At 38.1% G+C, this 25,828-nt stretch overlaps 1 protein-coding gene across 2 annotated transcripts in view; it reads left to right on the top strand.

The window, feature by feature from the left end:
- SEMA3D (semaphorin 3D) overlaps nucleotides 1-24,738 on the top strand; it is a 204,377-nt gene extending 179,639 nt beyond the window's left edge. For both annotated transcript variants that reach the window (XM_041723209.1, XM_041723208.1), the window contains exons 15-18: nucleotides 2,446-2,603; nucleotides 4,766-4,830; nucleotides 11,777-11,916; nucleotides 20,361-24,738. In XM_041723209.1, coding sequence (XP_041579143.1) covers nucleotides 2,446-2,603; nucleotides 4,766-4,830; nucleotides 11,777-11,916; nucleotides 20,361-20,786 — 789 coding nt within the window. In that variant the 3' untranslated portion in view covers nucleotides 20,787-24,738. The remainder of the gene's footprint in view (nucleotides 1-2,445; nucleotides 2,604-4,765; nucleotides 4,831-11,776; nucleotides 11,917-20,360) is intronic.
- The last annotated feature ends 1,090 nt before the right edge of the window (nucleotides 24,739-25,828 follow it).

The raw sequence follows: 25,828 nt of genomic DNA, 5'->3' as shown, positions 1-25,828 counted from the left end.
GAGAGTTGGTGCATTGTAAGTGTGAAGTAAGTAGTAGCTAATAATAACAACAATAATGATATTAGATTCCACAGAGTTTAGATATGATACTCCAAATCCCAATCGATTCAAGAAGTTCAGACTTGCATTAGGATACGAAAGTTCTGGGACAATATGTTTAATATATTAGGTACTGCTAACATTGTCTTAATCTACTATGCCATAGAAATGATACAGAGATTATTAGGGAAAAGATCTAAGTAGAATTATTCTTTGGTTTTTTCCATTAATTTGTTTCCTCAACATTTAGTTCTTGGAGGCTTACTACTGTCCTTGGAGACAGAAATGAATGAATGGCATAGCCCTTAATTTGCAGAAGCTCACAGCAGAGCCAGGAGGTGAAGGGGCATGCTAAGAGTGCAGAGCAATAATGGAAGCACGTACTGGGAGCTAGTCTGAGGGAGCCAAGTGGAGTGGGTGAAGACAGCAAAAAGAAGAGACATGTACCTGAACTATGAAGGATGGTTCAATTAACCAGATAAATTGAAAGAGGGTGAGATGAGGAAGCCTATGCCAAAGGGAAAATGAGAACATCTGGAAAGGTGGGAAGAGCGAGAGGCCATGGCTTATTCTAACAAGTTTGTGGACAGTTAGAGCAAAGGGCATATGTGTATGCAAGACACAAGGAGGCTAGAAATGAATCTGGGATTTTAAGACAGAGCCAAATTAGATGCATCCTTTTTATGTAAGGACAATGAAAACCTTTAAAGATTTTCCGCAGGAATATGTTGTGATAAGATTTTCCTCTTAGGAAGATCCGTCTAGTGTGGCAGGAGGATAGACTGAGTCCTGGGGTTGAGCTGGGAGTTGCCAGAAAACAAGGCTGAAGCCAGTGGGAATCTTAGGACACTTAGACCTAATTGGGACAGAAATGATAAGGACCGAGACTAAGGCGGTGACAATGGCAGAGCCAGTGAGAAGGAAGAAGGGGAGGTGGAGAGTTGGATGTAAGGGAATGGGAAGGAGACGGTGGCTGACTGAGGGAGAACTGCCCCCTTTGTGTCCCGGGGGACCGGGGAGCTGCCTCTCAGCGAGGCAGGGTAGCAGGGCTAGATTTAGGGCAATCAGGACGTCCATTTCAGGATGGCCACTGATTTTGTACACCAAGAAAGGTGAAGAAATGAGAATAGAGAAGAGGGAACACCTAACATTGACTGCAAAGAAAGGGATCATCAAAGTGGATCAGAGCCTCGGGCAGAACTGAAGAAGGAGAATGAGGAAAAGTGAAGAGAGTTTCAAGGAGGGTTCGTTCTTGGTGTCAAACCCTACGGGGAATTGAAGTAAAACAAGTGTTCAGCAGGATGCATTGCGCTCAGCAGCCAGGAAGTCCTAATGACATTTTAATGGGCCAGAGAGGGAGAAGACTGATCTGTACGGTCCCAGGATATGCATGTTGTTTGTGTCAATATTTCTTTGTCAGATCTTCCTCCTTTGTTCAATGTTTGATATGGTCCAGTAGCATTTACCCGGAGTTCCCCGAAGGCACAGACTCTGGCTTCTCCAGCTGCATTACCCCTCTCCCCACCTCCTCCAACATATTCCCTCGAGGAAATGCAGCTAGAGAGCAAGGCGTTACTTCCAGGACTTCTTTTCAGGATGGGACTGTGTGTGCCAAGTGTCGTAGTATCCTGAAACCTTCCCTTAGAGATGTGGCATCTTCCAAGCCTCTTTAATACTTTCTTCACAAGTGATCCCCAATATTTTCTCTCCCTCCTTTAACCCATTTTTTAAAAGATTTTATTTATTTATTCATGAGAGACACACAGAGAGAGGCAGAGACACAGGCAGAGGGAGAAGCAGGCTCCCTGTGGGGAGCCCGATGTGGGAGTGGAACCCAGGACCCCAGGGTCACAACGTGAGCCAAAGACAGAGGCTCAACCACTGAGGCACCCAGGCATCCCATCTTATAACCCATTTTCCTTCAGGGGTCAGTATATATTTCATTAGCAAATGAAATGGTTCAAACCACAAGAAAGTCATGTAAATCCCTGTTCAGTCATCTCTCGTGTAAGAAGCTGCAGCAGAGGGGGCCCATCCACATTGCCTATAGCGTCTGTGCTTAATATAATCTACTAACACAGATTTTCCACCACTGGGAAAGAATTTGACGTCTTAATTCCTCAGTCTAACAGCTGGTTCTTGACCTTCTTAAATTACTGCCAAGGTTATTCTAGCCGTAGAATGCTGCCCATTTCAGCGTCAACATCATCAAACCACCGACCTGCCAGGAGTGGAAGTGCCTGACTTATCTTACTCTGTGTTCTGTTTCTACACAAGTGATCATGTGCTGGACTAGGGACACCCGAGGAGGCAGATTTAGGGCTTTGGTGTGGTTTTCAAGAAAGGGAAGTTCCTAAGACTAGTCTGAAAGATGCTTCCAATTCATTTGTTTTGCCTGATTTGTAGCAACAATTGTACATTGGCTCCCGAGATGGATTGGTTCAGCTCTCCTTGCACAGATGCGACACTTATGGGAAAGCCTGTGCAGACTGTTGTCTGGCCAGAGACCCCTACTGTGCCTGGGACGGAAATGCATGCTCTCGGTACGCACCCACTTCAAAGAGGTAAGAGGCACGTCACGTCGAGCTCAGGGGAAGCCGTCTTTTCTACACAGTGAATATGTCACATGAATACCTGTCTTCTGGTTTAAAGAGAAAATATATAGCAAACGTAGTCTGTGGCAAGAATATTAAAATTAGATGTTGTTTAACACTTTTGCATGAAACTCAGTGTTGAAGGAAGATATAATAGTGTGGAACTTTAAAAGTGCTGAGAAATTGTGTATATTCTTTTCCTTGATCTACGTTAAACACCATTAAAGGTTTTTCTTGACCACGTTCCCCCTGCTTACATTCCTCCCTTCTTCCCTTATTTTAAAATATGTATATACTTAGCCTTACTGTTTTGCAAATAATATACAAGTATGTGTGTTTGTAGAAGTGTGGATTACACACAGCTCACAGCACATCTCAGTGACTTGGTACGATTTTATTTTTACTACAATAACTCTAACTTGGTCAGCTTCTGCCAACATTGCCCTGCTGTTTGTTGTTCATTGCTTTATGTGCTCTTAAAAATCATGCTATTTCGGGCCAATGATACCCAGCTAGAAATTTATTCTAGGCACACATGGGCACAAGCACCACAAAGTCATTTAAGCACTGATCGTTTCAGTACTGTTTGCAAAAGCAAAATTATTAGAAAGAACCTGAATGCCATCAACATGACTGATGCTGGCTAAATATATTATGATAATAATTTTTTAAATGTATTTTATAGTATTGTTCAAAGTATATTTTTCCTCTAGGTAAAATATCAGCAAATTGTATATGGGATTTGTTTTTAATCTTTAGGTCTAAATTAACAAAATTCAATGATAACAGGTGAGTTACACTAGAGCATACACACTTGTTTCTTGTTTGACAAATCAGTCAAATTTCAAATTCCAGGAGTCACAGATTGAATATATAATACCACAGAAGATACTGCTTAGAACTGGGAGACGTTTTATATTCCTTGAAATGTCTGCATTAGATGTGAACGGAGAGATACCATTATTACAAGTCGAAAGCAAAAAACATCAATATTTTGTTATAGTTTTTGGCTAGGGATATACTTATCAGAGTGAGTCCTTGGGGAATATTTTTTTTTTCTAGAAGCTAAAAAACAAGAGTGCTCATTAGTTGGTAATGAACCTTCAGTTTGATGAATTGACCCTGTTTCTTAAGAAGCCAAGATTTAGAAACATTCTTGACCTTATGTGCCTTATACCATCATAATTTTTCTTCTTATATTTCCCAAGACTGTATCTCTGATCTTACAGACATGCCGCTGTGATATTTTCCCTTACCTTAACATAACGTGCATGTGAGCCAAAAATGTGTATGATAGATGAAACTTGTACGGGGTTATCACCTGGTCAGCAATGCCCTTAAGGAACACCCTGGATATTGCAGAGTTTACTGTGACTTTATAGTTGCCGACGCAGCAACATATGATAGCCAAAGCCAATGAAAATATGCTGCAAGAGTTTAAGACTACTTTAACTTTGATGTAGCAGTTTCTTCTTTTTTTATGCAATAGCTACTATTTTCTCTAAAGGAAAATATGTGACAATAATGCCCAACAGAATTATTTATTATGATCATTGCCTCTACTCTCAGAAGAACAGTGTGAACAACCTGTCAGCAGATAAGAGTTCCTTCGAGCCATTTATATCATGTCAAACCTGTACTCCCATTTGAGGTGACAATATTTAATTTATTGCTTAATCAAATCTATGTAATATGCATCTTCATATGGTAAGGAATTGGGCATTTGTGTTTACTTTCCTACCCACGAAGTAAAGCTCTTTCATATCTTATTACTTTCCTGTTGACTGATTGAAAAAAAAGAGGAGAGGGAGAGTTGTCCCCATTGGATGTATCTCAAACCTGAATTATATTTACAGTCAACCTGTTGACTGTTGAATAATTTATCAAGAGTCAGAGGAGTTGAGTAAAATTCAACTCAACTTATTTCCAAAGCAGGATTCACTCTGTTAGGACTCTTTTGCTAGTAGTGTTTGAATTGATGTTAGAGTGATGGAAATATTGCTCAGCATTTAAGCTGAGCAGTAAGACAAACATAGTTCTGCTTCCGCCACTGTTATTAGTGTTAGATGCAGACCTTATATATTCCGGCTATCATGCTCAACCTTCTACGCCATTTAATCTCTTTTCCATAGGCGAGCTAGACGGCAAGATGTGAAATATGGAGACCCAATCACGCAGTGCTGGGACATAGAAGACAGTAAGTACAGGCTTCATATGCTTTTCTCCCATTTAAAATTTTAAGCCTACTCTTTGTGTGTCTTTTTATTATATGACTTGAAATATCTATTATATAGGAAGCTCTTATTTCATATAATGCTTATGTTCTGAAAAAGCAACCGGAGATTTTATAAATTGACCCCCCATCTACATGCCTAAGTGAATAATCCTTTGTTATATCATTATTTGTTTCATATGTCTTTTAAAATTCCTGTCCTTTTTTGGGTACTTTTTACTGCCTTATCCATCCTTGTAAAGTTTAAAAACCGCTAATAAAGATAAAACAGGATATAGTCCAAAACATATGGACATTTAGGGTAAAGTTGGAGACCCTCCTAGAAAAGTCTAAAGAGACTGTAGGTACTTGTTATGCTTTATTTGAATTCATGTTATCAATTCATGGTTTCATTCAATCAATAAATGTTTATGAGGTGACTTCCATGTGCATGTAATTGTCCTGAGTACATTCTGGGACAAAGAAACTCCTTAGAGAGCTTGGGATCCTTTGGGGAGATGTCATAAGGCACAATTAGTGATATGGGAGTTTAACAAAGAGAGCGATCACCAGAGGCTCTATTGTGCAGAGAAAATTTCATGAAAGATCTTGAGAGCCTGAGTATGAACGGGACAGAGTGGAGAATAGAGAGGATTCTGTTGAGAGAGTTGGATCACAGAGAAAGAACAATCTATAAGAGTATATACTCAGAGTATATATTCCAAAACTTTGGTTACTTTCCACTCCCAAGCTCTCCCTTCATATAGAAAATATACACACATGCACACACACACACACACACACACACAGCTGGAGGAAGGAAACTGCCCTGCCTTCATCACGTTGGTAGGGACCACCTCAGCTGTGAATAGACAACCCAAGTTTCATAGTTAACAGGAGGCCCGGAAGTTTTACAGGTTAAAAACAAAACGATTATTTATAATTCATAATTCCATTCTTCTGAAAAATAAGCTCTGGTCCAGAATAGTATGTTGGACTTCCTGTTCTAAGGCATGGGTGACTCCCTGTCGTGTCCAATGTGTTGCTCATGACGTCTCCAGTCATGACCATGTGCTGCTGTGGATACGGTTTTCATTCGAGTGCGTGAGCTTGGTCAGGAACCATTACAGGTATTGAGGATACACTGTGAGGAAGAAAGAGAACAGCCCATGCATCCGTGGAACTTTTGTTCAGGCTGTGTTAGGGAGGAAGCAGGCAGTACACTTAAAAACAAGTGAGATAGATTCTATGTCAGATAGTGGTGAGTATTGTAAAGAAAGTGACACAAGGGCAGCCCCGGTGGTACAGGGGTTTAGCGCCGCCTGCAGCCCAGGGCGTGATCCTGGAGACCCTGGATCGAGTCCCACATTAGGCTCTCTGTATGATGCCTGCTTCTCCCTCTGCCTGTGTCTCTGCCTCTCTGTCTCTATGAATAAATAAAAAATCTTTAAAAAAAAAAAAGAAAGAAAAGAAAGTGACACAAAACACAGTTCCTGCCGAGGGTGGAGATGGTGTCTCACTGTATTCTGTTCTTGCCACCACCCACCACGCCCACTTTTTGCTCGTCGTCATCCTCACTGCCCCCAATCCATTTTTTATCAAGGTGCCCAGAATTTCCTCCTTGCCAGATCCAATGGCCAGTTTTCAGCTCTCATGATTTACTTAATGTCTAACTCCCTCCTCCTCAAAACACATTCTTCGTTTGACTTCCATGCAGTGACGTGCTAGAGCCAATTCTTCGGGTCCCATGAGAGCTGATTGCTTATTATTTAGGAATTTTGTGAGCTGCTTTTAAACCATCTGTGGCTTGATTTCAGCCATAGGGGGAGTTTTTACCCCAGGAAAATGGGCAAGCTCTACGTATCAGGGCTTTTTGTTTTTGAAGAGATGGTGTCTCAGCACCGTTGGGCTTCATGGCCCCCACATCCTTCTGGTTTTCCTCTTACTTTACAGGCTGCTCCTTCCAAATGTTCTCAAACTTTCCTTTTCATCCCGTCATCTAAACATAAAATCTCTGCCTCTTCACTGCCTAACATCATCAATGCCAATATGATCAGAGGCAATTGGCTCCTAAATTCTGAATCCAGTCCTAAACCTTCTCCTGTGGGCCATACTTGTATGACTTGCGTGCCCACACAAGAGCTCCTCTTAGATGCCTAGTAAGCATCCCAAATTATATCTGAGAAAGAATGTGTGCTCTCTCCTAAACTCCATTGTTCTACAGGCTTTCCCATATTAATACATAGCATGCCCATTTACCTAACTGCTTAGGGGGGAGAAAAAAGCAGCTAGGCATCATCTTTTTATTTTCTTCCTTCTTTCACATCCTAGTACCAACCTCCCAATAAGTCCTGATGGCTCTATGGCCACAACTGCTCCTACTTCTCATTACCTCCATATACACCCTCTCAACCAGCACCACCATCCCCATTCCGGAGCTGTTTATCTGGTTCTCCTGCTTCCAGACTTGCCCCTGGCCCATCTCTATCCACTTGGTAGCCAGGGTAACCTTTCAAAAAGTTCAACCAGATTACACCATTCCCTTTGCTCAAAATCTTTTGCTAGCTTCTTAGAACAATTAGGAAAAAAAAAATCCATAGCATCTACCGTGGCCTACAGACTCTACTTGATCTAGTCCCGATGCGTGCTCTGACCCTCTCTCACGTTGCTGTAACCTGGCTCGCTCACTGACTTCCTCTTGTTCTAAAGCCCCAGGCTGGTTCCTGCTGCAGGTAGGCTTGCATTTATTTCCTCTGTACCTAAAGAACTCTTCCCTTCAAGTGTCCATGTAGCTCCAGGTTCACATTATTTAAATTTATCTTTAAAATGTTAATTTCTGGGGATGCCTGGGGGGCTCAGCAGTTGAGCATCTGCCTTGGCCCAGGGCATGACCCCAGGGTCCTGGGATCGAGTCCCACGTCGGGCTCCTGCAAGGAGCCTGCTTCTGTCTCTGCCTATGTCTCTGCCTCTGTCTAGGTCTCTCATGAATAAATAAGTAAAATATTTAAAAATAAAATAAAATATTAATTTCTGGGGCGCCAGGGTGCCGCAGTCTGTTGGGTGTCTGCCTTCTGCTCTGGTCATGATCCCCGGGTCCTGGGATGGAGCCCCAGGCCTGCTTTTCCCCCTCCCTCTGCCTCTTCCTCAGTTTGTGCGCTCACTCACTGTCAAATAAATAAACAAAATCTTTTTTCAAAAGTTAATTTCTCAAAGACACCTTTTTCTGACCATCCTCACTGAAATACATTTCTCCTCATTCTACCTCTTATTCTCTAATCTTCCTTAGTTTTACATATAGTGCATAACACTGCCAAATACTATATTCTTTACTTAATTCATTCACTTGATGACTTTGTCTCTGTCTCTGGAATGTACATTGTATTGTAGGCACAGAATAATGTTTGCGGAATGCGTGGCTAAAGAGGAGGATACTTAGCTTCTAGCTGCCCTGTAGGGGAAAGAAATTTTAAAGTAGATGAAGCAGCGACAATAAAAATCAGAAAAAGACCTCACATAGGTTGGGCTAAGTTTGTGAGTGTTTGTTTTTCCTGTAGATTACAAGGAATTATTTCATATTTCTAAGAAAAATCATTTAAAAAAAATAGAAGGAATTGACACTTGTATAGAAGCCAGAGACTGAGAATCAACTATGGGAATTAAAGTAGCGATTATGAGGGTATTTACAAACTAAAGTATTTGTAATCTGAAGGAATTGTTTTATTAAGTTATAATTTGACATATAACATTATATTGGTTTCAAGTACACAACAATAATGATTTGATATTTGCATACATGGGAAACAATCACCACAATAGGTCTGGTTAGCATCCATCACCACATATGGTTACAAAACATTGTTTTCTCAACATGAGAACTTCTCTTGGCAACGTTCAGATACCAGGACTCATTCATTTTATAGCAAAAGTTTATATCTTTTGATCCCCTTCACACACTTTACCCACCTTCCACCTCCCACCTCTGGCATCCACCAATCTGTTCTCTGTATTTATGAGCTCATTCTTTTCCTTTTGAAAGATACCACATATAAGTGAGATCATGTGGTATTTGCCTCTCTGACTTACTTGACTTAGCATAATGTCCTGAAGACCCATCCATGTTGTCACAAATGGCAAGATTTTCTTCTTTTTTATGACTGAGAAATACTCCATTGTGTAGCTATATGCCATATCTTCTTTATCCATTCATCCTTTGACGGACACCCACCGTTGTTTTCATATCTTGGCTATTGTAAATAATGCTGGAATGTACATGGGGTGATATATCATTCTGAGTTAGTGTTTTTATTTTAATTTTTTCAAGTAAATACCCAGAAGTGGAATTTCCAGATCATATGTTAGTTACATTTATAATTTTTTTAGAAACTTCTGTACTGTTTTCCATAGTGGGTGCAATAATTTACACTCCCATCAACAGTGCACAAGTGTTTCCTTTTCTCCACATCCTCACTAACACTTGTTATTTCTTGTCTTTCAGACAATAGCCATTCTGACAGATATGAGGTGATATGTCTCTGTGGTTTTGATTTGCATTTCCCTGATGATGAATGATGTTGAGCATCTTTTCATGTACCTGTTGGCCATCTATTCTGTTTTCTTTGGAAGAATGTTTCTTAAGTTCTTATTATCATTTTAAAATTGGATAATTTGGGGAGTTTAGTTATTCAGTTGTATGAGTTGCTTATATATTTTAGATATTAAGCCCTTATCAGATATATAATTTGCAAATATTTTCTCCTACTTGGTAAGTTGATATTTCATTTTGTTGATGAAGTTCTTTGCTGTACAAAAGCTTTTTGGCTTGATATAGTCCAACTTGTTTATTTTTGTGTTACTTGCTCCCTGGCATGAAATTTAAAAAATCATCAGTAAGATCAATGTCAAGGAGCTTGCTGCCTGTGTTTTCTTCTAAGAATGTTGTGGTTTCAAGTCTCACATTTAGGACTTTAATCTATTTTGAGTTAATTTTTGTGTCTGGTGTTAAGACAGTGGTCCAGTTTCATTTTTTGATGCGTGGTTGTCAGTTTTCCCAACACCATTTATTGAAGAGACCGTCCTTTCCCTCTTGTATATTATCAACTCATGTGTTGTAAAATAATGTAGTACTTGCACGTGGGTTTATTCCTGAGCTCTCCATTCTGTTCTATTGATCTGTGTCTATTTTTATGCCAAATCATACTGTTTTAATTACTATAGTTTTGTAATATGGTTTGAAATTGGGAGCATGATGCCTCCAGTTTTGTTGTCCTTTCTTAAAGATTGCTTTGGCTATTCAGAGATTTTTTATGGTTCCATACAAATGTTAAGATTGTTTACTTTTCTGTGAAAATTTTCATTGGAATTTTGACTGTGATGGCATTGAATCTGTAGATTGTTTTGAGTAGTGTGGACATTTGACAATGTGAACTCTTAATCCATGAGCAAGGGGATATCTTTCCATTTACTTGTGCCTTATTACACTTCTTTCATTAATACCTTATAGTTCCTAGTGTCCAGGTGCTTCACCTCCTTAGTTAAATTAATTCCTAAGTATTCTCTTTAAAAAATTCCCAAGTATTCATTCTCGTTGATGCAATTATAAATGAGATTGTTTAAAATAGGAATTTTTTAAAAGTCAGAAATAAAACAGAGATTAGTGGTAACAACAATAAATTCATTTCCTATCAAACTGACATATTGATGACTTTGTGTCAAAGGGTCATTATTTTTCCTGATTTTAAAAAGGATTTCGTACAATCAGCTGTTTCATTTTTCCAGTTGCCTTCGCTAATTTATCTTTTCCTAACTCGACCAGTTCTTTGGTTGAATCAGTCTAATTAAGTTTCTCCCCAGCCCTTGCCCCATCACCTGACAATCAGCCTGCAACCTCCCGGCTTTGTTCATGAACTTCTTTTGCTTAGGAAAATGGCATCCGTTGCTATGAAATGATGCCTATCTTTCTCTTCCATGATTGGCACTGGTGATCTTTCTGTGCATTAGGAATTTATTAACTGTGAAAACCATAGATATAATCAATGGAATTGCAGGGGTAGTGGATATATTACAAGTTTCAAATGGAATCCACACATTTTGAAGGTTAGATGAGGTTAATTCATAATGGTGTCAGTACCCTGGACTTAATCATTGCTGGTAAAGTACAAACAAGTTCAAAAGAAGTGTCTTCAAAGGAAAGTCTAACTATTGAATAAATGTGCATTCATGCCATTTGCTGATAATTTTGTGTGCTTATATTTAGGATTCACAGAGGTCCCTTACGCCTTACCCTTAGTTTATGCCTAAAATGCTAAGTAGGCCCATCTGCAGAATTGAGACATCTGAATATATGATGAAAACATGCATGTTTGAGCCAGACTGAGCAGCCGTCATTTTTTATTTGATCAAATTTGAGCTACAGATCTAAGATCACACATGGGACACAGCCTTTGGCTACTCTGGATGGAATGTATTTCAGATGGTGCAGTTGATTTACAAGAATAAGGTGTCTGAAACACTGTTGCTTTAGCATCCCATTAACTATCTTATAGCAAATGCATGTTGGGCTCAAGTATCCCTCTTTTTAAATTTTATACGAATGAAAAAGTGTAAAGCGTAAAAGACACTATAGTTTTATTCAGTCTAGCTCAGATAAAGAGATTCAGTGTTTACAGTTAGGTCTTAAGAATTCTTTTTTTAAAAAAAACAGTTGCAAATATTCATGAAAGGGGGAAAATTGCAATGCAGGGATAGAGTTTTAAAAATCAATCTATTAGATAATATTTGTCTCTTAGGTAACAATATTATCACATGAATTTCCTTTCTCTTTAATAAGGTGTATGAATCTTTCTCCCATAGCATCTGTTCTAAATCAGTCTATTTTCCCATTGCTTTTAAAATAAGGTCAAGGTTAATCTCCTATTCCATGTTTGCTTTCCAGGCATTAGTCATGAAACTGCTGATGAAAAGGTGATTTTTGGCATTGAATTTAATTCAACCTTTCTGGAATGTATACCTAAATCCCAACAAGCATCTATTAAGTGGTATATCCAGCGGTCAGGAGATGAGCATCGAGAGGAGGTAAGTTATAGTCATCAGAGAATGATCACCTTGAAGGAAACAGTGTAAAAGTTAAATCAAGTTTTGGCTGCAAGAGATTTTCAATGTTTAGTGCCGTACAGTATTCTTACCGCTATTTGATAAAAAGGGAAATAACAATTTATACTCACTAACATGACACTTAATGCATTTGAGATGAGAATAGGACAACTTAATGCAGATACATTTTTAAAAAGATTTTCTTTATTTGACAGAGAGTGGGGGGGGGGGTGGACAAATGGGGAGAGTGGCAGAGAAGAGGGAGCCTGAAGCAGGGCTTGACCCCAGGACCCTGGGATAATGATCTGAGCCAAAGGTAGACGCCTAACCGACTGAGCCACCCGGTGCCCTAATACAGATACATTAATAAAGTATACTTAAAAGCAGATTTGATTTTTATAAGAAATTTACATAATTTTTTCAAATTTTCATTCTCATAGATTGTCTATATTTTAGAACAATTCCCTGATCCAAAATAAGAACATAATATATTCCTGTAGAGTAGGATAAGGACTAAATTTTAACTCATATTGTGTTTAATTTATAAAGTGAAAGCTTGAATATATATAACAATAGAAAATCAACCTTAATTATATCATATAAAACAAATTGGATAACTATCTGGACATGTACCATTCACTCTTATGTATTAAAATTAAATCAACAGAGAGAGAAGTAACATGGCTGTTCTCTTCATCTTTTGACTTTTTCTGTTTCATTCTTTCTAGGACATACATAGAGGTTAAAGCAATCACAGAAATTTTGTGAGGTAGATAGGTTATATATGTTACTGAATTTAATAAGACAACTTCAGGTAGCCTGAGAAATCCTGTACTATTATTTGAGTGCTGTGAAACAAAGGGTAATTAGGAGAGTTTTTATTTTTCTCTTTCAGTGCCTAAGAGAAACCAGTGACACAGTGGAGAGTTCTAATATTCTCAGTATTAAACAGAACACTGTAGTGAGTAATGGAATGAACTCGGCATTCAGAATTAGATGTTCGATTACATCACAGTCCTGTCCTTTGGTCCTGTCTCTCTCTATGCAGACAAGAGAAAAATGATGACTATTTGGAAAAACCTGGGTGCTACTGCCAACTAGGTGTATCATAAGCTCTAAGGTCAAAATTTTGTGGAGTGAACAATCATATGTTATATCCTTACAAAACTATTTTAAACTTTACCTTTCAGCCTGACTTAGTGTAATGTTTCATAACCATTCTTCAAATAATAAAACACTAACTGTGCATGTGAAAAAAAAAAAACAAACTAACATCATTGAGCCCGTATAGGCCAGAATTTTCTAATGTGAACAAAATAAACACAAAAGTTACTATGAAAATAAAATGAGAAAATACAGATGGGAATGTGAATCTCAAAGCAGAGGATTATTCACAAGTGTAAAATACATATATAAAATTGAAGACACTCTATCAGGAAGATGTGTGAAATATGAAATAGCACTGATCACATGTTCAGTTTGACTGCTAAGGATTTATGAGCAGATTGTCACTACTCTTAACACTTAGTTTCTCTGTCATATAAATAGGCAGACCAAATGCTCTAAGATACAGCCTCCTTGATGAGTCTATAAACATTTAAGGGGCACCTGGGTGGCTCAGCCAGTTAAGCATCTGCCTTTGGCTCAGGTCATGATCTCTGGGTCCTGGGATTGAGCTTCACTTTGGTTTCCTGCTCAGCAGGGAGTCTGCTTCTCCCTCTGCTCTGCTCCCTCTGCTCTTCCTCCTCCCTTCACTCACACTCACTCTCTCTCTCTTCTCTTGAATAAATAAATAAAATATTTTTTAAAATAAACTATGTAATCAGTCAGACATTAATATAAAATAGTGTTTCTTAACCACAGGCGATTTTGCTGCTCCAGTGTCCACATTTGGCAATATCAAGAGACGTTCTTGGTTGTCATGGCTGGGTGGGGGGAGTGGAGGGTGCTATTGGCATCTTGTGGTTAGAGGCCAGGGATGATGCTAAACTTTCTTTAATTCACAGTCCCTCACAATAAAGAATTCTCTGCCCCAAAATCTCAGTAGTTCTGAAGTTGAGAAGCTTTACAATAGAAGAACCAAATTTTAGCGTAAGAAATTGACATAAAGATATGTCACACCAATACATTAGGGTAGGAGTATCTTTTTCTTCATCTGAAATCTCCGAGAACGTTTTTAATTGAAATGTTGACTCTTTACAAGGGGATTCTCAAATGTTTGTCATGTCAGATTTCTTCGATAAAACTTGATTCTTGATCATTCCTGACATCCATAAATTCTAAGATTATAGCATATCCATATTTATACTAAATGTTTACTTTAAGGGCCCAACTTTTCCCAACATATGTTAAAGTATTATCTGACCTGGAAGTGGTTATGTAACTTTGAAACATAAAGCATTAACTTTTTATCAAAGAAATATTGGAGTAATGGTTTCTGAATTTTCTCAACATGTAGGTTTTTAGTTACATTACAGTATTTTACTTTTAAATGTCCCAAACTTGTATTTTAATTTTACAGTCAATAAATTTTGATAATCTCTCATCAGCTAAATATGATTCTTTGATAATTACATTTCTTCCATGGCAAATTTAATCTGACTTCTAAAAAAATATGGTACTCTGCTTGGGGTAATCACCTAGTTGTAGATACATACATTTGCCTATTCATGTTTGCGTTCACATCTTTCATCTTCCGGAGAAGGCAATGCATTACTTTAATGTACCTTTTAAGAATGTATCACAGAGTCACGGTGGTACCATGCTCCATGAATTTTAATAGAGCAGAAATAGCATATTTTACTTCAAAGTATCTTAGCTGTAATATTCCAGCTGGTATTTTCATCTACCTTTGTAATTAGGGAGTTACCACACTGTCCAGGATGTGCAATCCTGCTGCCTGAGCTGAGGAAAAGGAGCAAGATCCAGACTAGATCTGAAACACTTTTCCCAGCAGGCTGCCTTCTGCTTCTTACCAAGAAGGTCACAGTTTGGAATCTTCCCCCCACTGAACGAAGGCCTGTGGGAGGGCCTAGCATCTCCCATGGCACAGCGGCTGTCACCAGCCTATTCTCGGCCAGGAGGAGAACATTTCCTCACTGAGCCGTTTCACAGTTGGGTGCCGTGGGGAGGTCGTGAGTCAGTTATCTGCTGACTTCCTTATAAAGCTATTCTTGAAATTGACGATGTTTTTGCTGTAAGTAACGAGTTAATCGGCAGTCCCTGGGCTTCTGTTGAACTTTTGGGGTCAGAATGACTAGAAGAGGTAGTACCATATGCCATTTGTGGTAGTATTTGTGTGTGTGTGTGTGTGTGTGTGTGTCTTTTAAAATACATTTTAAAAATATCTTCAAATATTTGTGTTTTTCTCCTTGTAGGTCCTTGTTTTATTGTTATTCTTTGTCTTAGAAAAGCCATATAAATGGTTTTGAAAATAGAGTGACACATAAAGAATTACAAAGACTCTAATGATGTCAATTCCAGCTTTTTTTTTCCACTGATGATTACACTGTGGGCATTTTTCCTTATGATGCAATTATAATACTGTATTTTTCCTGTCCCTTATACCTGCTACCCTGATGCCATAGTCATTCATGATTATTCCATGTTATTTAAATAGCACCTTTCCTCTTTAAAAAAAAGTAGTCAACTTTCTAATATCTAAATCTTCCTCTGCCTTCCTAAATGCTTTTTTTTTTAAAGATTTTATTTATTCATGACACACACACACACACACACACACACACACACAGAAACACAGGCAGAGGGAGAAGCAGGCCCCATTCAGGGAGCCTGACGTGGGACTCAATCCCAGGTCTCCAGGATCATGAAGGTCGCGCTAAACCGCCGAGCCCCCGGGGCTACCCATAATGCTTTCTTAGGACAGATCTTTTGAGGTAAAATAACTGCGTGAAAGGCTTTCATTATTTTTATGGCTTTTGATAAGCAACGGTATGTTGCTAATTTATCATCAATTTATCATCACCATATCAGTACTTTTTCTGAACTCCTGAGGCAAAATTGTGTATTACAGTTTAAGGACATAATTACAAGTTTGATATGAAAAATGTCATATTATGTAAACATGTTATATAAATATCTATTTTTTAAAGATTTGTTTATTCGAGAGAGAGAGCAGCATGAGGGGAAGGGCAGAGAGAGAGAGAGAGAGTCTTTTTTTCCTTAATTTTATTTAAATTCAGTGAATTAACATATAATGTATTATTGGTTTCAGAAGTAGAGGTCAGTGATTCATCAGTCTTAGGTCACACCCAGTGCTCTCACATCCCGTGAGCTTCTTCATGCCCGTCACCCAGTTACCCCCTCCCCCCTCCAGGGACCCTCAGTTTGTTTCCTATGATTAAGAGTCTCTTATGATTTGGGGAGAGAGAGTGTCTTAAGCAGACTCCTAGCTGCATGCGGGGCCCAACACAGGGCTCAATCTCACAACTCTGAGATCACGACCTGAGCTGACATAAGAGTTGGATGCTTAACCAACTGTGCCACCCAGATGCCCCTGTAAATATGTATTTCTTGAAAAATGAGTGGATGTGAATTTACCTTGTTATGTTTCCTAACTCTTGGTTTCAGTTGTATTTGGTGAAGTGCTTTACACATCATTTGCTTGGTTTACACTGAAGTATTCATTTAAAACTGATTTTCAGGGACGCCTGGGTGACTGTTGGTTGAGCGTCTGCCTTTTGCTCAGGTCAGGATCCCAGGGTCCTGGGTTCAAGCCCCGCACCAAGCTCCCTGCTCAGCGGGGAGCCTACTTCTCCCTCTCCCTTTTCCCCTCCCCCTGCTCGTGCTCACTCTCTCTCTCTCTCATTCTCTTTCTTCAAATAAATAAATAAAATCTTGAAAAAAAATGATTTTCACAAGCCTTTTATATATTATATAAAAGTTAACATGTTAACATTCTAATGTCATACATATTAGAAGTAACTTGTTATGTTTTACATCTCTAAATTTTTGTGTGTTCCTCACAAAAAAAGAGTCTTACATTTTATTTAGACAAATCTATGGAATTATATCTCTGTGATTTCTCACTTATTATGCTTAGAAACTCCTTCCCCAATGAAACAGCAAATATATATTTTTCTAGTTATTTTATGATGTTTTTATTACCCTCGCAGTTTACATTTTTTATTTCCTTGAAGATACCAAATTAATCTAGGGGTTAGAAATGTATACATTAAGTTTTTCTTTTCTTTTAAGTAATGAGTCAGTTGCCTCTGCCCTATTTTTAAATAAGTCTTCCTTCTGTGTTTGTTGGAGAAGGGACATATTCTTGAAGGCCTAGTCACTTCCAAGACACATGCAATGCTTTAGCTATGAAAGAACTGACAGGTGAATTATCTGCAGAGGAATTACCATTAGGCTGCTATTATCAGAGAGCAGAGTCCCTGACCTTTACCTGCTGCTTAGGACCTAAACGTCCTTTGTCCTCTCCACGGTTCTCTTCTCATTTTAAATGAACTGCCCTCCACTGAAGATCTACATTTAATAATGCCAAATATATTACCCTTGTTCACATTAGGCAAATGACTAGTTGACCCCAGTTCAAGCATGGTTTTGATTTAGCTGAGCGGTTTCTACTTATCACTTTTAGAGTGGAGAACATTCCATGGGTTTAAATCAGTGGCCACAGATTACATTATCTCTTTGTAAAGGAGCTGACTTTTCTAAATGGGCTGTACTGACATCTCACTGTCGAGATCCAGTGTGCGTAATGCATCCTATTGCAGCACGGAATGAGAGCAGCACAGAGAATGGGAATGTCAAGTAGGCAAATGTTAATCAGCCGCTTAATTTCTGCGGCACAGGTTCCTGTCTCTAGGTCGCAGAAAATTGGAGAAACATACACCAATCCCAACTGTATTTTATTAAAGGTACGATTTCTAATCCAGGCCTACTTTTGAAGATTCAGAAAGAAAAAAAGCACTTCAGTGATCTCATCAACATTAGATAAATCCAGAAAGAAATTTATTACAGCAAGTTTTATGTCTATAGCTCAAAAAACAAAGAAAAATTCAACGTTCCACGAGGAAAGGAAAAAGGCAGGATGGCATTGGAGTAAGGAGGTGCCAGGTGTTTATGAAACTCTGAGTCCTGTAGTGACGGACAGGCCTGGAAAGGAGGGAAGGGGAGCCAGACTTCAGAGTAAAACGGATAAACAGGATACAAAAAGAGAGCAGCAAAGATAATGATGAAGTGTTACATAATGTGTGCAAAATCGAAGTCCTGATTTCTTCCTGTCAGGAGATTAAAGAGAACAATAAAAAGTAGTGAGTCAGAGCTGTGACGGGCTCTAAAAGCCACATAAAGTGCGGCTTGAGCATCAGCAAGAATCCCAGTGATGAAAAGGAGACATAGAGATGGTCTGGAACTAACTCACCAACTTTGTCATGCTAATAACCAGGGGCCATTTTCTATTGAAAGAATTAAAAAATAAAGACTTCTGAACCTCACCTCTCTGGCTCGCCAGCAACCCGGCAGTATTCTATGACGTTGCCAATAATACTTCACACTTTAACCTTCAGAGAGCTTTACTTTTAACCCCCCAGATACACCATATGCTATGTCACCAACTTGATAAATGGAAGACCCATAGGGGAAGATAAATGAGTCATCATAGGATGTAGAGTCGGCAGAGACAGACTAGGTTCTGGCTATGGGGTCAGAGTTTTGTGATCCAAGATTTATTTAAAATTTAAAGAATAATTCCTACAATAAAACTATTTAAAGGAAAAGGTATATGTAGTGTGTTAAGTTTGGGTTTAATATTTCTGTTGAAGATTAGCCCTTGAGAATCCTACCAATTCAAATTCACATTTATTTTAGGCACGAGACCCCAAATTTCTGAGAATGTTAGGTAAATTCAACGTTAGTTTGTATTACACCAGCGTTTTAAAATGCCTGGGCCTTCAGAACAACTCCATTCAAAAAACAAAAAAAACACAAAAAAACAAAACAAAACAAGTAGCGCACGCCCAAATCACCAAATGGAGAAAGTTAAGGGAAGCAAACAAACAAACAAACAAAACCCTGGTGAAATGGATTCGGTGTAGAACGAAGGCAAGCTGGAGACCATTCAGCCTCATTAGCCAGGGATCTGGGCTGTGACCTGCCTTTGGCCTCTAGTGGTACCCCGCCAGCTGCACTTCTCTGGCACAGAGGGTGGTTGGCTATGGACTTGTTAGTTAACTGGGCTGGTAGCCAGAGATGTTTCTTTTCCTTTTTCTCATATTTCCAGGATCGGAGGGATTTTTTTCTACATATTTTTCACATAAAGATGCAGAGTAGAGTCCACCCACTGTGAATAAATTTAATTTAGCTGCCTCTATGCCTCCTTGATTTCCATCAACGAAAAGTCTACAATACAGGGGCAGATGTGTAAACTGGGAAATCTTCCAGACCTCTTTGTTGTTGTTGTTGTTATTCTACTTAATGCCGAGACGCTCAGCAATATTCCACATTAAACAGGGCTCTTGTGTCGGTAAACATGCCTCCAGTTTCATTGAAGGTAGGTTTGCTCTTCACACCAGATTGCGGGCCAGGCAAGCTTAAATGTTTGAATTGTCTTTCAGTACGATTGCTTCAAAGGGTCAAGAGCATCACATTTCAGGAGGGGTTCTTTTTGTTCACTGAGTTTTCTCACACTTGAAATCACATTACTCTGTTATAGTATACCGAGAGGTATGGCAAATATTTCCACAAATGACATAATTTAAAGTATCACATAGACCCGCAGTATCAAAATTCAATCCATAGTAAAAAGGGAAATTCAGCTTTAAATGTTGCTAACCTTCTGACTATGGCGCTACTCAGTTACAGCTCTAGCGTCCAAGAAGCTGTACCCATGCTGTTCCATTACACTTTTAACAAGTCACCACTTACAGTCTCCATATGAATTCTGCTCACTTATTGGGTGACATCCAGAAAGCAGAGCACGTTCCTTTTGAAATCATTGTTCTATTTCCACATGACAAGGACTAGTGTGCCCTAAGAGCTTTTTCTACACGATGGCTGTCAATGTTCGTTTGTAGCTCTAAGATTTAAGTATCAACTGGTGTTCTTAGTATGCCACTTGGTATCTGAAATCTCTGTAAAGATGGTCAGTTGATAGTTTCCAGTTTTACTTCATTGGTTTTTATAGCTTTTCATTCCTATCTGTAGACTGGGAGAAAAACTATATTTCAAGGGTTTGGTTAGGTAATAATGAGAAGCAAACATGCATCTTTGAGGGCTGTTACTTCAGTGGAGTTTTTTTACTGTCTTCAGCTACGGCTGATAATATTATGCTTGATGACAGAGATGGAAAGGTATCTCTTAGATTCATTGAAGTAAAACTATGTGGCCTCTGTTCATTTGCTCCTGGCCCTCTCTGTTTTTCATTTATTACCTACCTTTTTCCAATTCTGCAGTTGAAACCTGATGAAAGGATCATCAAAACAGAATATGGGCTACTGATTCGAAGTTTGCAGAAGAAGGACTCTGGGATGTATCACTGCAAAGCACAGGAGCACACCTTTATCCACACCATAGTGAAGCTGACTTTGAATGTCATTGAGAACGAACAGATGGAAAATACCCAGAGGGCAGAGCACGAGGAGGGGCAGGTCAAGGATCTGTTGGCTGAGTCACGCTTGAGATACAAAGACTACATCCAAATCCTTAGCAGCCCAAACTTCAGCCTGGACCAGTACTGCGAGCAGATGTGGCACAGGGAGAAGCGAAGACAGCGGAACAAGGGCGGCCCAAAGTGGAAGCACATGCAGGAAATGAAGAAGAAACGAAATCGAAGACATCACAGAAACCTGGATGAGCTCCCTAGAGCTGTGGACACGTAGTTGTCTATTTAATTCAAAGAAAAGAATTCTTTACCTGCAAACGTACCGTCTTCTGTTTTGTACACCCCGTATACGAACTCGTAGGCGCTTTCCCTGGAGCTTTGCTAAGGCAAGGGACACAGGAACAGAATCCAAATGAGACTGCCTGCAGGGAACCTGCTGTAGTGCGGGCGAATCGTTCATCTGAACCCGTGTTCCAAGAACGAAACATGTCCCTGCCAAGTATCAGAATTATCCTCAAAATAGGGGCTTTACATTTACATGGGTAAACGTTCAATGTGCCGAGTTTTTGAATCGATTATGTCATGTAAGTAATTGAGCTAAGCAAGCAACCAGTTTGACATTGTAATAAGGTGTTTCATTTTCCTCGTACGACCATTAAGTGTGGGGTTGACCGTGCTGGGCATGTGTCCTTAGGAACAGGTACACCATTCCCCTCTAGAACTGGCGACCTTGTGGCAGGGATTGGAGGGCAGATGCAGATTCCTGCAGCTCGTGCCTGCACCAGGAACCTTCCCAGCGAGCCGGTCACTCCTGGCACACGGTTTAGGAACGTGGAGAGGTGCGTTGTGTCAGACACGGGGGTGACCCTCCCTGTACTGCAGCGTGATTCACTGAAGGACGTACATGCTCCTCCCGCGATTTATGACTTGTCAAGAGTAGCAGGTTCACAGAGAGAGAAGTTGGTGCTCCGTTAGGTGTTTTTAGAATATATCCTGAGCTTCACAGGGATGAAACGCTTCATAAATATTTTAATAGCACATGAGAAAACATCTTAATAAGGGAAACACTATGATGTATACTGTGTCCTAATGGGAAGGCATGCAGATGGGATTTGTTGAGAGACAGAAAGAAAGACAGCCATAAATTCTGGCTTTGAGGAAAACTCATATCCCCATAAAAAGGAAGAACAATCACAAATAAAGTGGGCAAAATGTAATGTAGCTTTATGCACTAGGGTATAAGTAGTTGCCAATTTGTAATCCATCTGTTGAAAAAATTCTACCTTATAACAAACTGCTAGCGAAAGTCTGGGGAAAAGTAAATTTTCTAAAGATCATGGGAAGAATGAACACAAATTTATTTACAACCAATGGGATTTCAGTACTACTTCTTTTTTTTTTTTCTAAAATTTCATTATGCTCTGTAAATTATTTCCATTTACTGCCTTTATTCTCTCCTGAATATTGGATTTTATTTGAGTGAATACAAAATAACATTATATACATATAGAGAAAGATAGAATTAGGTAGACAGTGATGGGGAGCGGGATATGTATTTGTTGAACAATAGAACAAATGCAAAAATGTTGACAACGGAAAGAGTTAAATTAACTCTTTGACATCTTTTCTTCACACAATCTGTTTGCATTTCTGAGATTGTATGCTGTAATTCAAGTAGCCTCGTTTTAGTAATTTAATAATAAATAAGCCTAATGCATGTAAAGAAACTGAACTCACAGCATTAACATAAACATTTTTCATATTCTGTTAGCACTTTTGAATGTTTCCAATTTAACTTTCCCTCTCTGCATACGTATGCTGTTTTCTGTCAGTTGGAGCAGAACTCACCTTTCCTTCTTGGAACACAAAACCCTTTGCCTTCTTCTGTTTTGCCTCTTCACGCCCTTTTTAGTGTGAAATGAAAAATTAGTCACTTCCTCACATGGAAGGCAGCCTTTCAGAAAACTGAATAGCAGACATTGCTCGTCTCTCATGGATTCTGCATGTCTTGAAAGAAGACCCTGTGAGAACCTGTGTGGTTAGAGGAGTTTCAGCATCAGGTCTGACTGCCTCTGTGTTCCCAGCATTTGCTCGTAGGTTCATCTTCGCCTGGCTTACCTGTCTCAAAGTAGCCACATGGCTGGAGCGGGTTAGGTACCCCTTTTGAAATGATACCCGTAAATATTTGTAGATGTTTCACTCTACAGAAAACTAAGGCTCTTTTTTTTCTTCTTCTTCTTCTAAAAAATGAACCAGAAACAATCACTCTTAAAAAGTGATGCATAAGATTAGCTGTAGGGCGGAATCAGGCTGCCATTTGAATATCACAAGGAGAGTGTTTCTAACTATTGATTTCCTGGGTTTAAATGTTCCAGGAACTCATGGTAAGCTCAAAGGAAGTAAATGGGAGCATGATTTATTTTTAAGATTTCCTAAGATTTGTATATCAGACAGTAATGATCATAGTACAGGTGACTTTTGGAAAATGAAGCTCAAATGTTAGGATTGACTTGTGTAATAAATTTGGTTTTCATCACAATATGAGTGCTTAAGCCATTTTTTAATTACTCCTTTCTATTCTTAATTACTTAGATAAAATTTAGGCAACCTCTTTTACTTTACAGCTAATATTTTGGCTGCTTTGGATCTAAAACATTAATTTATGATAATTGCTTAAAATATATTTGAAATATTGAGTAAATATTCAGTAAAACAAAATGTCATATAATAAAAAACATGGGCAAAGATTTTTGTGTATTTATAAAGATAGAGAACATCTAAGCTACATTTAATTTTTTAACCTTTTAATTGCCATAGAACACTTAGCAGGACAGTATGAATATATTAAGTCTAGAAATGAGACACAATATATACTTCCTCACCCCTGAAGGCTTTACCAAATTATCCTTGAAATAATTAAAAATAAAATTACAGTTAATAGCCTCAAATATGTTTGTTAAGGAATTGGCTATCAAGGGAGAGGTCTTATACAATGTCTGCCTAGTCTTGGTTTTGTATTTTCCTCCCGTTTTAAATACATAGGTCTTTAACTTGCATATTTTCGCTTGCATTTCATTCCAGCTATTCATGCTGCTAAATGAAATCCTGCCTTTCTGCATACATTTACATTCAATTTATTGGGAATTTTAAGAGTTTCCTTAGAAATGAAGAGTCTAAGTAATTTATGTAGAACTTTTTTTTCCTCCAAAAAAGCTCAAAACACTACATTTATGTTACCTACTTTCAGAATACACAGTCTGAAAACCAACCAAATTACTTAAGAGATGGAAAAAATAGTCATAGAGAAATTTAGAAATTTGCAAAAGCTACAAGAGTAGAAGAATTGCAATCTTCACCAAATCTCATCAATCTCTTGGCTACTGATGCTCATTTAGAATATGCTGCTTACAAAACGGTCTTACTCTTGAACTCTGTCTTCGGTCTGTATTTCAGTTCTTTTATGCTATTAAGTTTCGTTCCTGCTGAATTGTATAGACTCAATTAAAAAATAAGTTTACAGTGGCCAGTGCCTGTTTTTCAACATTATCAAAATTAAACTTTCAAAGACAACTTTGTATTATCCAGATGTCCACAAAATATTAAGTTGAACAATAGCATTAGTTATACACTGATATTTTAAACTTAAATATAAGCTATATATACATATATCATAAATACAAATGAAAATTAAAACCTAAATGGCTTCTCTTTAGAATGTTACATTTGTCTTAGCATGTTGGAAAATTGATTAGCCTTATTGGGAATGGACAGTTTAAGGGGAAAAAAAGAGATATTTGAAATGTTTGTATAGAAAGATATATTTTTCTCACAGGAAATGACCAAAATATTTAAATAACTTAGCTTACATCTGAGGTTAAAATATAAGATCTAAAATTCCAACATTCTAAATATTGACAGCGCAAAGACAGGAACATGCACATGACTTATACCTCTCATTTAAATATTTTGTAGTGTAAAGTATTTATGGTAAGTTTGAGATAGATGATTTTTTGGGAAAGGGCAACAATCTATCATTTAATCATTTAATTTAATTCTGGTATTGTAAGTGGTTACCAATCAATTTCAAATTACAGTTTTGGTATTTTAAAAGAAATGTAGTCTTGTAATCTAAAATAATTGAATATTGTCAAATGTATATTTTGGTTGTATTATAATAAAATGCAAACATTAGTGTTCTATGGTTATAAACAGAATGTTGGTTTTGTGCAAGTTTTTTTTCAAACCCTAAACATGGTAACTGGATTTTATACGTGGCATTGCACTAAATCAAATACCTAAGAAAATATTTCCTGATAACATTCAGTAAATATATTTTGCATTTTAAGTTTGCAGTAAATTCTCTTATGAAAGAAAGGAATATATGTTTTTCCCCAACCAATACAATTATATAGTTGCACTTTACTGTGATCTAAATTTAGACGTTGGCAGACTGACATAAACATTACTACCACAAGTAACTACTTTTAAGATTTCCAGTGATCACCAAATAAGTGAAATTTGAAAATACTCATCTGTATCTTTAGCCAAATGAGTATAACTTATTAAAGGAGTTAGCTGAGGTTTTGTTTTTGCTTTAGAAAGACATTTCTTTTAGAGAAAATTATATTTCTTGCCAATTCGGTACATTCGTGAAGGATATATTTCTAATAGGTAACATATAATACCTCCCCAAACCTGGTTATCAGATAGCTCGTAGAGATATTATACAGAAAAATGTCAGGTTTTGTGGTGTTCTGACAATCTTTAAACATGAGAGTACAGTAAATGTAGAATCTTTAAAAGAAAAATATAATTTTATATAGGGCACTCTTAGTAGGACCTTAGTACGGTCATGTCCAAGTCGTTACTGTAAATAAGGCATAACACAAGATTGAAAATGAAGAAAATTCCAATTGTATAAGTTAGAAAAGTGCATGAGGCATTCTCAAGACAAAAGAAACAAGAGTTTAACATTTGAGAAATAAAAGTATCTATAACCACACAAGTTGTTACCTGCATTAGCAGTGTTTCTATCCCTGGAAAGTCTTTTCTGGGAAGATGAAGCTGCAAATAACTTCATTGTTTCTTTCAGAAGTTCATATACTTGTCTTTTGTGTGTGTATTGGTACAAACACTCCTCTTGGAGAGTGACCTGATATTCCCAATGAAGTTTAAAATGCACATACACCAAGAACCATCTTTTCACAATTAAGTGCATACCCTTGAGAACCTTCTCCACATGCGCAATAATAGACATTTTCAAAAATAGTTATTGTAGGATTAATTATACTAGAAAAAAGAGAACAATATGTATGTTCT

The sequence above is a fragment of the Vulpes lagopus genome, chromosome 11 (genome assembly GCF_018345385.1).
Source record: "Vulpes lagopus strain Blue_001 chromosome 11, ASM1834538v1, whole genome shotgun sequence".
NCBI lineage: Eukaryota > Metazoa > Chordata > Mammalia > Carnivora > Canidae > Vulpes > Vulpes lagopus.
Note: the sequence above shows the minus strand (reverse complement) of the source record. Positions and strands in the feature narration are given on the sequence as shown.